Raw genomic sequence first — 16,993 nt, 5'->3', positions numbered from 1 at the left:
TTATTAAAATTGATATGATGTGCATTTCTGAATTTGCAAGCATCTATTCATTGTGTTAGCTTTTATAATAGTATAAGTTCTTTTTATCAACAGGATAATCAATTTTACCAACCAGAAAATGTCAGGTGGCGCAACCACACATTAATAAAAAAATAATATATTTTAAAGTTATTTATGATTACTGTGTATGACAACCTAAAACATGTATAAACTAGTTTTGTACTTAGACCCCTTAGAGGTATAATCCTTTGTCCTTGAAAGTTATACTTTTTAAATAAATAAACTTTATTATAATAATAAAACATTTTTATGTTTTTTCCTAGAGGTTTTTTCTGCATATATGGTTGGATGGAGACACCACCTGATATTTTTAGACTAGGAAGCAAAAATGGGTGAAATGAATAGATTTTATTGCCCTGAAATTGTATTCACATAAAGAAGGTACTGTAGAATAATGTGATGTGTCATGTATTTATTAAACTGTAGTAATAACAATAATAATTTATTAATTAATTCTATTTATTCATTATAATCAATAGGACAATAATGGACTTGGATGCAAAAAATTCACAGTACATCACTGACCTTCTATAAAAGAATATGCGGTTTGATTTATTTGTGGCTTTATTGGTCACCACCTAATTCCATGAGTTTTCTTATACTGTATGCAACATTTATTGATTAGAGACTAAAGAGAAGTCTCTGATGCGTAATGTCCTTCCTGGCGGTCATCTGGGGACACTGCATGCTACTGTTGAGTAGTTTCTTAGTTACCAGTAACTCCAAGGTGCCAGAGAGCTGCACTTCATGTATGATGATATATATGGTTCTGGCATTTGCAGATGGTAGTGGAGAACATATTCACTGTTCCTACCATGGAAACTGGTGGACAGTTTGTCAGGAGAACAGCGTTACCTGCTGGGACTGTAAGCGCCTTTGCCAGCTCCCCTCTATTGTTCTGCGACACCAGACTGTTTGTTTTTCCGTTGCAGAGATATAATGTTGTCTCAGTGTGCTGAGGCCTGACTTTGCCTCCAGCAAGACAAAAGCCCCAGCCAGGCTGTTTCAGCAAATGCCTTCGGTGCTGCCCCCTAATGGTGGTCTGCTGTAAGCTCAGTCTGACCTGGATCTGTCAGGCCGCTGCTGATATGTTCTCCAGGTGACTGCATGGAGAGAAGCGCTCCACAGGGCCCAGACACAGATATTTGTGGGGACCCTGATGATACAGTTTGTCTCAAATCCGGTTCGCCTGGTTTTGGCTTGAGGCTGTTTCGATACTAATCTACATCCTGTCTTTTAGTTAGTGTCTGACTTTAACCCTTAGAAGTGTAGAGTTATCCTTGTCGCTCCACAATATAAATGTAATTATAAAATTATACAATCAATTACACAGTTTTTAATGAATTAGTTGGAGTCTGAAGTCTGTTCAGATGGCGAAAAGATAGAGGATGTTTACATTCAGTGTACATTTTCTATTGACTGGTTTTTTTTTTATTATTATTATTTCAATGCGAAAAACATGAACAATGTTTTGTCCGTCTGCAAAACAGCACTGAACGCAATAATATCTTTCGATCTATTTAATCAAATCATGAAAGAACATGAACAAGGAAATGTGGCATCGCTTGAAAGTTTGGAATCTGCAGTTTTGTTAATAAGCTGGAAGTGAGAAGTAATTCATATTAAATTATGTGCTTTTGTTGTTGTACAAAATAACTGTGACTTCCATTAGAATCTCCAGCATATCACTGTGCTTTTCATAAGCATGAAGTATTCATAGGCATATAAGTATTCAAAAGCTATGCACTGCGGTTAATTGTTGATTTATGACCTTTCAACAGCAGAGCTTTTGTCTGACTCCAGCAGACAGACAGAGCCTTGTGGTATCGAATATTTATGAGATTTTGCAAGAGAAGTGTTTGTGGCGTTTAGACTATATGAAACCACAAACCCACGCTGCCCAGACACTGAATCTAGCATGTTTGGTTTCCGTTTGTTTGTTCAAGCGGCTGGAATTCAGAGCATCTTCATGCCACCAGTCTGTGACTGCCTGCTATGGAGGAAGTCTTAGGCGGTGAAGTCGTCGCTGTTAACCCTTTAATCCCTAAGGGGTTGTGTGTGGGTCCACATTGTGGCCTCTCACTCTTATAACTACTTTTCTTTTCTTGCAGTTCATGTATTAATGGTTGGAATGCTCTGACGGTACGAATATATAATTTAGTAGTTACTAGGAATGTTATTGTTACATGCCAGGGGGTTCGCCCTGAGCGAGAATCGAACTCATGACCCTTATGTTAGTAGTCAGGAGCGCTCAGGGATGAACCACCTAGCGAACAAGAGAGGATGGCCTCCAGCGCAAAGCAACTGAGGAGTGGGGGAAATACGCAACTCAGAAGAAAAAAATGAAAGAGACTAAGAGCTGGGAAAAACAAATTGGACAAGGAATGAAGTAAAGGGGGAAAAGCAGAAAACAAGGAAAGTGACTGGTCAAGGGGACTGGGAATTGAACCCTCAATCACCGTGTTGCCAGACCAGTGTGCCAATGTGAAGTTAAAGTAAGTAGTAGTAAGTAAGTAAAGTTTATTTATAAAGCGCTTTTTACAACCGGTGTTGTCACAAAGCAGCTTTACAAGGAAATGAGCATTAAAAAGAAAAGAAATCCGGGTCCGAGCCCCCATGAGCAAGCCAGTGGCGACAGTGGCAAGGAAAAACTCCCTAGGGAAACAGGAAGAAACCTTGAGAGGAGGCTTATAAGGATGAACTAAACTGAGAGCCCTCAAAACTGAACTAAAAAAAACTCTCGATTCTCCCTAAACTCAGAGAGCGAGGAATACTCTTGAGATCCTTTTCTTCCACCCTCCAGGTAAAAGGTGAACTGAACTAAGTTGAAAGTTTGGTTACTGTGTGGAAAATCTTTGAAAAGTTTTGACATTCAAACATTTTAAATCTTGCTGCTGATCTTTTTTGAGAATTTGGAAATTTTCAGATTTAAAGTTATTTCCCTTAAACTCGTTGTATTACGGTGCATCCACTCTGGCCAGAATGAAACGTGTTAGTGAATAGAATTAGAGTTTTCTGTGTGCTGTTGGGTCATCACTGTATAAAAGATGCAAGAGGCTGCCTGCATTATTGAATGCACTGTGTTTCTTTCCAAGCGAGCACGCAAGCTCATTCAGAGCTCATTTTGATTTAGTAAGTGCTTATTACTGTCTTATTTAATCAGTGGAACAAATAAATCCAGCTGATATGTGACATATATTTAATTCATGTATTTTCTTGTTTAAACAGTAAGTTTGTGAGATAAAAATGTACCATTTTTTGTTGGATCACGTTCTTTATGTTTCAAGTAAATGCAACAGCACGAAGAAATCACATTATTAATGGAGATTAAACAGCAGAAATAGCCAGGTTTTTTGTGGGCTTTTAAGCGTTAACAGGTAAATTAAAAGCTTTCTTTGTTTGGTGGCGCTGATCAGTGGTAATGGTCGTCACACAAAGACAAATTGGCATATTCATTTTCAGTTTCATTTTACACTTATATTAATTAGGCTGGATGTTTTAATAAAAACAAAAAAATAAAATGCACAGAAACTCAATTGACTGGAAAGAGAAAAAGAGAAAATCTCAAGGCCTTTAAGATTTGTAACGAGTATTTTGAAGGTTTGAATGGATCTATAAAAAAAAAGTAGAAGTTCATCTTCAATTATACTCAAGTAAAGTACAGATCTTACAAAATAATAATAAAGTATTACACCAAAGTGCAGTTATTCAGGTATAGACCACCCATGCCTACAGAAGGCAATCATTTACACCGTGTATATATACATTTATTTAAAAATCATTACTAGCCGCTACAGTCTTGTTTTGGCAATTAGACTTAATTTTGGCATTTTTCACTTCTGTATCCTCAGTACATATCATGAAATTTGTGTAGTGTTACACCACTAGTAGTTCCTGAACAGTAAATCATAAGATTATAACTGAGTCTAGGGTTAAAGGGGTTAACTGCTGTCGGTCTGTGCTGATTGGTTGCCGCAGCTCAGCGTGTCTGGATGGAGGGAAACGCTGGAGTGTAGTGGGTTGCCGTGTTGAGCGGCCGTTTTGAGTTTGAAATGGCTACAGTCATGTTCCCGCGCTGCTTGGCTCTCTGTGCCGTTGGACCTCAGGCTATCCTTTGTCCCCAGCTGCTCCCCTCCTCCACAAACATGCTTCTCTCTCTCCACTCGCCCATTCCACCACAGTGAAGGATGAGGATGGAAATAGAACCAAAGGCCCACCTCTTTATCAGCTGTGTGTGTGTGTGTGTCTCATTCCATAAACAACTGGGTCCCTTCGTAATCTTCACCAGCCCAAGCAGGCAGTGTTTTTAGCAGGCTGAACCTTCTTTAACCCCTTACAGCAATAGTTTGGTGCAAAATTTTCCCCTTAGCCCAAATGTTAAGCTGATCAACACATTTAGATTAATGGAAAAATTGTGTAAACTATTGCTCTAAACTGCTACGAAGGCTTATTACTTAGTAACTACTATGAATTATTTGACAACTATGAAACTAATGTGTATGAATATAGTTATGAGAGTCAGGAACTGAAGTGTGGACCCACTTGAGGGCCTTCAGATTAAGGAGTTAAATATGTTTCTAGTTCTGTTTCATTGGTGAAGGAAAACCATGTATTGTATTGAGGACCAGGGGCCTTTTCACAGAGCAGGGTTTCTTGCTCAGCCAGCTAACCTCAAGCTTAGTACAGTCTAACCTTGGATTTTCAATATTACAGCAGTAGATCATCTTTTACCAGGTTAAGATTGGGATTTCAGATCATGAACCAATCTGTGCACTGCTCCAGACCACTCAGGGACCGTCTTCTGTTGGAGGTTGACCCCTCTGGTTCATTTTGTACTTAGTTTTTTTTCTTTGTGACATTTGTGGTGGCAGTCACACCACAAAAATATGGCTTTTAAGAAGAGGAGACAAGTCATATTGCATAGATATTAAGAACACATTCATTTTTTTAATTAAAGGCAACCATTACTCCATTAAATACTAACGCTGATTTTTACCATTATAAAGGCTTTAGTTTCTACATATATTTGCACAGTATGATCTCTTGTTTCTTCTCTGAAAAACAAGCCTCTCGGCTCCTCCTTGTGACTCATGTTGCTGTTCATTATAAACACCACTTTCATACACATGTGCACAAGGATCAGCTTGAGTATCTCAATCTAGGTTAACATAGAAACCGTGGCTGCGTTTGTTATGTTTGGTGAAGCTCAGGAACGTTAAGAATGCTCCAGGTTGATGTAAGTCTCAAGCTTGACATAGTAGGTTAATGGAGCACTAGAACCCATAAAGCTGCATCTTCAGGAGAGCTTTGAGGCCTCTGGAGTCAGTACACAGACATGACAGTACACTCTCAAAAACGATGGCTCTTCAAGGGTTCTTTACTAAATAAAATAATTCTATATAGACACTATATAAAACACTAAAGAACCCTTTGCATTATTAATGGGTTTTTTGCATCATGAAAGGGTTCTTCAGATTGATGGAGAATATGCTGTAGATGGTTTATATAGCACCTTTTTGAAAAGGGTTCTATATAGCACCAAAAAGAGTTCTGCTATTGTGATGATGTCAAGCTTGTAACAATAGAAGAACCCTTTTTGGATCCCTTTCTTTACTAAAGAACCCTTGAAGAGCTGTTATTATTACGTGTTTTTTTTTTTTTTTTTTTATTAAAGTCATCATATCTGTCCTCTTTCAGGTCCAGTGTTATGACCCGGAGTCAGACAGCTGGTTGCTAAGGGCCAACATCCCCATCGCTAAGCGCTGCATCACAGCCGTATCCCTCAGCAACCTCATCTACGTGTCCGGAGGCCTGACCAAATCCATCTACTGCTACGACCCCACAGAGGACTACTGGATGCATGTGGTCCACACCTTCAGTAAACAGGTACTTGACTCAGTTTGAAGTGTAGTTTATTAATGCTTGTTGATGTGCAGGGAGCTTTCCATTCGTGTTCTGTGTACTTTTCTTTAGTTGATAACCAGTTTAAATGAAATAAAACAATGGTTAATCATGTTCTTCTGGTGTAGCATACTATGCATACACTAGACTTATACTATTAAAATAACATTAAAGGCCTATTCACGCCCAAAAACAATGATTTTACGTTGTATAACCTTCACATGAAGGCTAATGTGGTTTTTAAATGCTCATAAACAACAACAAAAGAGGCTATGAACAGTCGCTATATTGTACCAACGTATTCACCGTCATTCCGTGTTTGGAGGCCTGACCGGAGCTTTCAGGCCTTGGACTGCAACCATAGCAATGAAGCTCTGATTGATCAGACGTTTGATTGAAACTACCTAGATTGCAATAGCCAAAGTCTAGAAGACACAGAAGCTAGCTAGGTCATTTTAGTGTAGAAGACTAGTGTAGAAGAGGCCATACTACCTTTGCCCGAAGCCTAGAAGACACTGAAGTCAAGACACTTTCACCATGTACACTTGAAGTAGACACAATTCCTGCAGCTCATGTGCCCTCAAGAAGTTATTGGTTTTAATAATATAGTCACCTCTGTATGCTCTGCTTTTGTCTTTCTCTCTGTTATTGCATACATTTACATTTTCATATTTAGCATACACTCTTATCTAGACTTTCTTATCTAGATGGTAGATGAATGTAGCCAAGTCCTATTTTTGTTATAACAGTAGTGTTCTTGCCTGGTCAAGGAGTAAAACCTTCTGTCTTTTGTGTGTCAGGCAGTGGTGCTAGCCGCTTTTCAGTTACTTACAGTTGTCGCTGTCCTAAAGTCAACCTGAAATCAAAAATGAGTTTTTCTTGTTAGTACATATGCCTGGTCGTATTAAGCACGATTCACCATTTCACATAATTTAAAAGACAAAATTAAGTTTGGGAGCTGTATAAGGAACAAAGTCCACCAACTGGGCTGTAAGAGATCCTGAGTGAAGTGGCTGGACGGGCTATAATGCTTCAACAGATCAGTAAGATATGCTGGAATTAGGACTTTAAGAGCTTTAAATGTCATAAGCAAGACCTTGAAGTCAATGCAGAACAGTATAAACTGAATAAAACCACATTAATATGCTTAAACTTTTTCTCCTGATAAGCACATAGACTGCTGCATTCTGTGGTAGTTGAAGTCTATTAATGAGACAGCCAGGCAACCCATCAGTAACATATTACAGTATTAGAGTTATGAATTCACTAATTTCTCAGCATCTAAAATGCATTGTGATTTCCAATTTATGCAATGTCTTTTCTGTCCTTCTCTCTCTCTGTGTAGGAGAGCTGTGGCATGTCTGTGTGTAACGGGAAGATATTTATCCTGGGAGGTCGAGGTGAAAGTGGAGAGGCGTCGGACACCATCCTGTGCTACGATCCTTCCACCGGCATCATCACTGGTGTGGCGGCAATGCCCCGGCCCATCGCCTACCACGGCTGTGTCACCATCCACCGCTACAACGAAAAGTTCTACCACACATGACACCAAACCTAAACCCCTGCCTCTCCCACACACACACACACACACACACACACACACTCATGCACACAAACACAGGCCTTACTGCAGGGATGAGATAAGCTGAGCCGATGGTAGCACCTGTGTGTCCCTACAGGCTCTCCAGGCTGACCACGGGCTGGAGTTCGAGCAGACCCGCTTGTCAAACCCATTACTGCACAGCATCCAGCTCCATACGTAGCTTTTTCTGAAAAATAATGTATTATTTATCTGAATCTATGCTAATTACATCCTCACACTTCCACACCAATAACGTAACAAATCCAAACACAGCTTACTGATAACATCAGTGTATACACACGCCACAACTGTCAGAGAGGCCATGACAAACTCGCTAACAGGGTTAGCCTCTCTGGTGTCTTTGACCTGTGACCCAGGACCCCTCCCTCTTTATGGGGGTCCTCCACTATCAGGCAAATGCCTCCATTTGTTCTTTTTACTATGATTATTTTTGTTATTATATTACTCTCCTTATTTTATTGTCATTTTGCTATTTTATTACAGCGTATGGTGTTCGTGTTGATTTTTGTGAATGGGTGAATGGTATGCTAGGTGGATGTATGGTGTGTGGAGCCTCTGAGAGGGCATTGACTTGCATGGGACGTTGTAAGCAAAAGTCGATTGGACTTTGTCGACGTGTTTTTTTTTTTCAATTAACAAGTGTTTTTTTAGCTACTTTTACTTTGTGTTCGCATTGTGTGCTTTCAAGCGAGCACAAATTGGTGTCAGTAGCACTTTTAGTATTTTGTGTGGCTTCAATGACATTTACTCAGCACTGCACTCTGTGTGTTTTCAGGAAATAACTGAAGAAATTTAACAGGACAGATCCGTAGGTCTTCGCGTGTCATACTTACGTGTATACCCGCTCATGATATCCAGCCGTGAAGAGTATTCATGTTTGTTATTCATGTCTGGTGACGATCCATTCAACAGATTTACTCAATTTTATGCCCAGTAACTGTGTGGTGCATTCTGCCAGTTGGTGTGGATTGTAATGTCAGGGCCATGTTTATGAGTGCATCATTATTTGTTCGTTTTCTTGGACGTATCTCGTTCGTTTGATGTTTAACTTATTCATTCTTGGTGAAAGTTGGTGAGCCCCAACGAGGCACTTTTTTTTCTCCCATTGCTCCCGTGTCCTTTTGTAAATATGAATTAGATCTTTCTTTGTTTTACTGTATCAGTAAGTACAGCAGCCTTGCATCAAAACAAAAGGCCAATACCTCTTCAAATCTCACAGTTCACACAAGCACTACTCTGCTTTGAAAGGGAATTTCACCGCTTTTTAATAAATGTTGCATAATGCAGTGGCTGATATGTAGACAATGCCATTCAGAGTGGTTTAATATTAAATGATTCAACTCTGATTCATTTACAGTGGTGGTTTACAGGAACCAGGGGTTGCAACGTCTACAAAGCAAATATAGCCATTTGATTTACTATCCAAAACAACCACTGAACCTACACGTGTCCTCTGAGTTTTTTATGTGATGTTAATGATGGTGAAATAGTGGTGAATCTGAAAAAATAAGTTTTCTTTGGGGACTGTTTTGCCTCACAACGCCCTCTCTGTACCTCTCTGCTTTGAATGGATGCAAAAAATAGGTTTTAGGTCAAAACGTTCTCAAAATTATCATAAAATAATGTCTCAGGAATTAGACTGGGTATTCATAATCATTACACGTAGTAACTTTTTGTGAGGGAGCTTTTAGAGGTGGATGTCCGGTTCCCTATCACCACCACTGTGAACAACTCTGATGTGAACGATTTCACACCAAACCACTCTGAGTGGCTTTGTTTACATCTCAACCATTTAATTATACAGGTATTGTGAAATATAGGTGGAAGTCCCAGTCACTCTAGCCGTGTGTACATAGTGCACAGAAAGAGATGTAGCAGTTAATAATAGAGAGAGAGATGACTTTTGAGTGTGTGTGTGTCTTAGTTTCATGGACCATTTACTCTGTCAGGGTTGTCTGCGCTCATTCAGAAAGGTTTTCACTGTCTTTATATCAACCCAAATCTGTAAGGTTAAGGACGTGATTGTCTAATGACATATCAAGCAGTATTTGACTCAACCTGGAATTCTTAAGGAACTGACCAAGTCCACACACGTTCTTTTGTAGATGCTGTTGCAAGGTTGGTGAAAATCCCATTCACTCTAATGAAAATAGGTTAAAGCTTAGATTTGTCCTGTGGGGCGCCAAGTTGTCAATTTATCGGTCATTATCGATGAGGGCACTCTGCGCTCTGATCCTTAATCTGAAACTCCAGTCCTGGTTTTACTCTATTTACCTGTGTGTCACATGGGTGTAAAACACAATCAGAAACAGAGTTTTTCATTCTTAATGTTAGCTTAATGCTAAGTCGTTGCGATGTCTTTCCATACAGTCGACTTTTTAAAGATGGAAAAAACAGATACGATTTCTAACACGCTGAAAAATAACTGCGACAGACTTATCATTCTTTGACTAGTTTGACTCAAAACAACTTTTTTTTGTTGTTGTCTGTAAAACTTGGCCTTTGTCGCCCCCTCTGGCACAACTGAAAACTGCCCTAGATATATTGAATATGATGCTTTAAATTACCCATGGATTTAATTAATGAACATATCAATATTAACATTGAGTTTACAATTAAAATGCTACGCTACCGAGCTGGACTTTTTGCTGACGCTAATCAAAACTAGGCAAATTGGAAACAACAACGAATTTGCCACCTTGCTAACGTTATGTTGATTTCACACATTGCATGTATTAATGTAACCTTTCACTCGCAAACAAAATTTCTGAAATTAATAACACATTTTTGACAAAATGCTACAGTTTCTTATTTTGAATGGGATTTTTGTTTGACCAGCCTAGCAACATGCTATGAAAGAATGTGTTTGTGGGCAGAGCATGGCTCGGTTAACGGAGGGGCCTTATATACAGACATCAGAAACTAACACGGCCTTGGCTATTCCGCTTCTGTTATTATTATTAGAATTATTGTAGGTGTTGTTTAGGTTACTGTCATTGCTGTTTTTGGTGTATGGAGTTATGAGTGTATCGTTTAATATTTTTGAGTGAACAGATGCTGACGAGTGTGTTTTAGTGGAAATCTTTTGCAAACATTTTTTAAATGTTTCACAGATAGAGAGCCTTGGAACTGTCAGAGGTTGAACTGCGCATGTGAAAAAATGTCATGATATATCTCTTATACTCATTGTTTTGTTCAAATTTGTCATTTTTCTCAAGTCATGTGAGAAAATAGATGTTGGCAAACGCAAAATAGGGAAAACTTCACCAGAAGTGCATTATAATATCTGATATGCACCTGGAAATAAACCAAAGATTTTTGCCTCCTGTTGTTCCATATTGTGTGATATTGTGAACAAGAGAAACAGTGAGTGTTTTTGTTTATTGCTTTATATATGTGGAAAGCCATCACTCTTCTTTCTTCTTTTATACTGGAGTGATTGAAATGTATGAATGCTCTGTAAGGCGTCAATGTACTGAACTTGAAATTGCCTTAATAAAGTTGTTTTTCATATGGCTTTGTAATATATTGTCCAAAATGCTGTTTATTTTCTATCCAAGTAATGTAATTCCATACATATTTTCAATGTACGCAAGTAGCAGTAGAAATTTAAAATATTGCATACAGCTAGCTTCAGTAAATGTGGCAAAAGAGGCAATTGGACCAGTAGTGAATGTTTACATTTTTACATTGAAAGGTCCTTATCCTACATTTTTCAGGCTGTTTTTGTTACCATGCCTTACTTACTGATTTATGTTAATAGCCTCTGTTCTGTTTGGGGGCTGTGAATTGCGCCTTAATTAAAGGAGGCCTATTATGCTTTTCTGGTTTTTCCATTCCCTTTAGTGTGTTATGTAGCTTTTTATGCATGTGAACGATCTGCAAAGTTACAAAGCTCAAAGTGAACGCCAGAGGGAATAACTGTCTCTTACAGAAACCACTTTTCTCAGCTGCCTGAAACGCCAGCCCTTTTCCTTTCTGCCTGCCTACCAGCAAGCTTGGCACACTCTCACACAGCGCACAGCAGCTGTTGGAGGCCAGGAAGAGTTTGTTAAGTGTTGTAGCCGTGTGGAGAAGACGCTTACCAGACTTTCATGATCGGATTCTGGTTTAAAGTGATACCGCAGAACCACCGCCGCTGGAAAAACAGCCACAGCGGAGTTTACAGCTGCTCAGGAGAGAAGGGTCTGTCTGCTGACTGCAGGACAGGGGCGGAACGTGATAAGGGTGGAGCTGCTCTGGAGATTGACCAATTCAGAACAAAGTGGTCGAGGTGACCAATCAGAGCACACTAGGCTCATTGGGAGATGGGGCTTAAAGACACCGGAGCTCTAACAGCATTTCAGACAGAGGTTGAATAGAATGTACAGTATGAGAAAATAATGTGTTTTTGGTACATTGAAGCATGTAAATCTATTCTAGTAGACCTCAAAAATGAAATTTTGAGCATAATAGGTCCCCTATTAATCAAAAACACACATAATAACTTCAAAGTGAATGGGTGGAGCTAAGCTACTGTAGTCAGAATTGGTAGATATGTGTAAATGTATTGGCTTTTATGACATCACATAAACAAATTCAAAACGGGGTGTTTTTACAGCTCATGTCTCTTAAAAAATGGACCACATGGACGACTACATTTATTACAATTATTTAACAAAAGTGAGGAAAATTTGGTTTTTATGAAATGGGCCCTGTAAAGCTGCCACCTGCAGATGGGGCTTTACCTTATCAGACAGTTGCCAAAGCAAGATTTGAATATGGACACATGCTGAAACATGACACAGGAAACAGAACTGGGGAGGCCCAGTAACGTTCATTCACAAGGAAGTGAACCTACAAACAACAAGATTCAGCTGGAGTTGGGTACACCTACCATGCAGCTACACTCACTGGCCATTTTATCAGAAACACCAACCATATAGTTGCATGCTGTGGGTTTACAGCTACAGACTGTTGCCTGTAATGGTCCTGATGAAGCTCCAGAGAATGACTAAGACAAATTTTACGTGAAAAAGAAAACGAGCCATAGCCTCTAGCCAAAGTGCAAAACAAGATAGGGGATTCTAGTAAAGTGGCCAGTAAGTGTTCACAGTAGAGATGTTCACAAGCGGCTTTATGAGAGTCTGAATTGAGGTGCAAATCTGAGTGGAGTCTCTAGTATTTAGTAGAGAAATTCAGTCTCATTATAAGTAGCACATGTTAGTTTTGACACGGCTTTAAATAACGAGACCTTAATTCCAGAAAAGCATCCAGATCTGAAGTGCTAGCCGGAGTAAATACTGTGCTTCAGATAAACAGGCAAAACAACTTGAAACAGTTGGTTAGTCTGTAGGTTATAAGTATGCTAGCTAGTGTAAAAGCTAATCCAGTGGAAGTTTTAATACGTTTTGAAAGAATTAGAAAAAACTAAATTAGCTATTGCTAGTTTTGCCACTTTAAACACTGCATTTATTGCATGTAGTGCTTCGCACTGTCTGAAGGTTCTCATAATATTACTTTAGTAATATTACTGTAGTGAACCTGACGCCACTGCCGAGTGTTGAGGAGACTAGTATTACTGTATTATTGCTGTTTTCCTTCCCTGATTTCTGCCTCCAGATCACTTTCCCTGTAAATAGCTCCAGGGCCAGAGTAAGGATGAATTAAAGTGGAATGCCTGTGAAGTATTTGGCATTTATTGCTCATTTATTAAACAAACAACAAATAAATTGCATCGCTGCAGTGACTACTGTTGCCAAGGTAATAAGATTAACCCGCTACAGTAGCCATAATGCATTGCCCTCAAACATTAACACTGAGTACACTTTTAATAAAGATGCTTCTTCAAGTGTTCTTTAGGAACAACAATGGTGCTAAATAGAACCATAAACACTCTAAGATATGAAAATGGTTCTACATAGCACCAAAAAGATTGACATTATAATAATAGCATAGCCCTTTTTTTGGTTATAAAGAACCATGTACAACACATTCTCCATCAATCTGAAGAATCATTTCACCATGCAAAGAACCGTTTAAACATGCAAATGATTCTTTGAGTCTTTACTAATAAACCCTTGAAAAACCACCTTTTAAAGAGTGAACCTGAAAGGCAAAATCACACATGTAAGATTACAAACAAAAGTTTTATTGGTTTATTGGTCAATTTTGTGTGTGTGTTTTTTTTTTAATCTGGCTGAAATTTTGCGTTTCTTAAGTCTCGAGTCGAGTAAAGAGTCAGTTAAGTGCGAGTCAGTTAAGCATGCATCCCTATTGAGTCAACTCAACATGCTACTTGAGCTGACTTGGGTCTCCATCTTTGGTGGTTTTAAAAACCTACTGTAGGGTCCAGTCTGTGCCGCCGGCTGTCAGCAGAGGGCGACAGTGGCGAGGCGCCACCAGTTCAGGGAACTTCAATTCCCAGAAGCCCTCGGGCTGATTAGGCCCAACCTGGCACACCTGTGGACTCCTCTACTTAAAGCCGTGGCAAAGAGCAGCCCTTTGTCACACCTTTGTAGAGGGGTGACCAGTATGGTACTTAGCCCAGGTGGGTTAGCCAATAAAAAAAAGGGGCTGAAAAAAAGAGAAATTGCCCCAAAATGACAGAAAGAAGAATAAGAGGGCTAAAAATAAATTGCCCCAAAACTGCTTAAAAGACAAAAAGAAAGCTTAAACAAGAAAGGCCTCCAGGCACCTCAGGCACCATTTAAAGTGGAATGAGAAAAGTCGAGCAAGAAGCTGGAGAATGAGAAGCGACTTCAGCCTCGTAAAAACTTGAATGTTAAGAGACATTTTACAAGAAATTGTTCTACTTTTGCAGAAAAGTGTCCTGCCTGAGACCTGAGAAAGGCAGCTATGGTTGAGCTAAAGCTTAAAGCAGAGCAAAGTAAGTCTGGATTTTTGTTTATATTTGTTAGCCTGTACTAGTACATCGGCACATACTGAGATCTTTACAGTCAAGATGGTGAAACGCTGCTTCAATAAAATGGACATAAGATGTAGTGGCTCTTAAGGTGGATTTATTTTTGTTAAAAGGACAAAGAGCTCTTCTTAACATTTGGGTTGCCGACCCCTGGTATAAGCGCAAGATAAACTGATAATAGAGCTTTTTCCAACAGAAAATGTCCCAAAAACTCTTCTGGGCTATACCAAATAGTGGAGTCAGCATTCAAGTATCACAACTTTACAAGGACGATTAACTAGAAAAATACGTGATGTCAGTCATGAGCTCTACAGTTACAATTTCAAAAGAAGACTTCAAAAATGTTCTCAGCATGAAAAATGACTCAACTGCTTGCATGCATGACCACGCCAGTGTCCTTTAGATCACAGGCCAGAGCCTAGCAATGTGTTCTTACTTATCAGTCCGTGTGCTTCACTTTTGCTCGTTTTCATGCTTGTTTTGAGGAACCTACAGTTCCTTCAGGATGTAACGTTAATGGTTCTGGTACATGAAGTTCTTAAGTAAATTATTCTTGTCCCTTATCTCTGCTCACAGCTGAACTTCCTCCTTGATGTTCAAAGGTGAATCCCAGTTCCAGAACAGCATAATGAAGTGTTTATTTACTTCCTGCAGGCAAAGACAAGGAGGTATAGTTCCAGATAAATCAAGGAGACAAGAATTTAACAGGCCAAGCATTTCTAAACCCCTTCATGTAACTGTCAGTAAGAGACTTGCTCTTTCCTCGTGTCTCTCTTTGGCCCCCCAACACCTGCGAACCTCATGTGTGTGAGAGAGACACACACACACACACACACAGAGAACATGCCTTTACCTCTATGCTAACCATCACCACATTAGCCTTAATGTCTTGAGGCAATGGTATTTTCCCTGAATGCATCTGCCTGCGCTGGAATCGGTGATTAAATAGGAAGGCCTGCTCCGGCCTGTTGAATCTACTTCCATGCCGGATGTGTAGCAGCAGAAACAAAAATGCAGTTGAGCTTGAGATAATAACAGGAAGGACTGAGCTAAAAAGTGGTGTTGATTAGTTTCTAGAAGTTGAGTGTAGCTTACTTTTTTAGACCATTTATACTATTAACATTCCTGATTTTATCCTGCTAGGTATGGTTTACCTTTGTCCTAGTAAGCACTTAAAGGGCCCATATCACAAAAAAAAAACAATTTTAAAAGTATTTTATATAAAGAGTTTAAAAAAGTATATGGAAGCTACAGCCAGCTGAATTTTCTGATGTCCGCCCACTGAAGCTGTAGTACATACACCAATCAGGAATAACATTATGACCACCTCCTTGTTTCTGCGCTCATTGTCCATTTTATCAGCTCCACTTACTATATAGGTGCACTTTGTAGTTCTACAATTACAGACTGTAGTCCATCTGTTTCTCTGCATACTTTGTTAGCCACCTTTTACCCTGTTCTTCAGTGGTCAGGACTCCCCATGGACCCTCACAGAGCAGGTACTATTTGGGTGGTGGATCATTCTCAGCACTGCAGTAACACTGACATGGTGGTGGTGTGTTAGTGTGTGTTGTGCTGGTATGAGTGGATCAGACACAGCAGTGCTGCTGGAGTTTTTGAACACTGTCCACTCACTGTCCACTCTATTAGACACTCCTACCTTGTCAATCCACCTTGTAGATGTAAAGTCAGAGATGATAGCTCATCTGCTGCTGCACAGTTTGTGTTGGTCATCCTCTAGTCCTTCATCAGTGGTCACAGGACGCTGCCCACAGGACGATGTTGGCTGGATGTTTTTGGTTGGTGGACTATTCTCAGTCCAGCAGTGACACTGAGGTGTTTAAAAACTCCAGCAGCACTGCTGTGTCTGATCCACTCAGACCAGCGCAACACACAGTGGAGCTGATAAAATGGACAATGAGCGTAGAAACAAGGAGGTGGTCATAATGTTATGCTTGATCGGTCTATACCGCTGCTGTTGGAACAAAACCATCGTATCTCCAAAAAGCTAATTTTGCATCACAAGAAAAAACGCTCTCAACCTTTACTAGAAGTAAACAAAGAATTATATTTTTCCAAGTAGTTTTGGACCATTTCTGTTTGTCCATTCATCATCAAATTTTGACAAAAGAGCTACTGCTCTTGGAGATACAAGGTTTTGTCTTGACAGCAGCGATATATTAAATAACATTAAATAATGAATCAAATGTCATTTGTTGTGTTATGTTATACTCTATAGGGTAGCATTTTATCCCTCAGCCCCATCAGTTTGACAGAATTCACCATTTTGAATCCTTTATTGTGTTCTCATCTGTCAATACTCATGCTCTCACTACATTACCCAGCATGCATTACACAAATGTCATATGGCCATTGGTAGTCCCCCACAACAATATAGAAATCCTTTTTGCTCTACATGCTAAATTCTTTACAAACAGAAGTTTTTAAATTCTCAGCCAACACTGTCTGTCGTTTTCATTGAATTTAAATCACTTCTCTGTTCTTTGAATCTTGTAGAAACTAAG

General features: G+C 39.4%; 1 protein-coding gene across 2 annotated transcripts in view; it reads left to right on the top strand.

Moving 5' to 3' along the window:
• Positions 1–11,088, top strand: part of klhl24b (kelch-like family member 24b) — a 39,075-nt gene extending 27,987 nt beyond the window's left edge. For both annotated transcript variants that reach the window (XM_036558945.1, XM_036558944.1), the window contains exons 6-7: positions 5,758–5,946; positions 7,307–11,088. In XM_036558945.1, coding sequence (XP_036414838.1) covers positions 5,758–5,946; positions 7,307–7,507 — 390 coding nt within the window. In that variant the 3' untranslated portion in view covers positions 7,508–11,088. The remainder of the gene's footprint in view (positions 1–5,757; positions 5,947–7,306) is intronic.
• The last annotated feature ends 5,905 nt before the right edge of the window (positions 11,089–16,993 follow it).

This window comes from Colossoma macropomum, unplaced genomic scaffold, assembly GCF_904425465.1.
Source record: "Colossoma macropomum unplaced genomic scaffold, Colossoma_macropomum, whole genome shotgun sequence".
NCBI classification, from domain to species: Eukaryota; Metazoa; Chordata; class Actinopteri; order Characiformes; family Serrasalmidae; genus Colossoma; species Colossoma macropomum.
The sequence above is the reverse complement of the archived record's forward strand: the minus strand, read 5'-3'. Positions and strand labels throughout refer to the sequence as shown.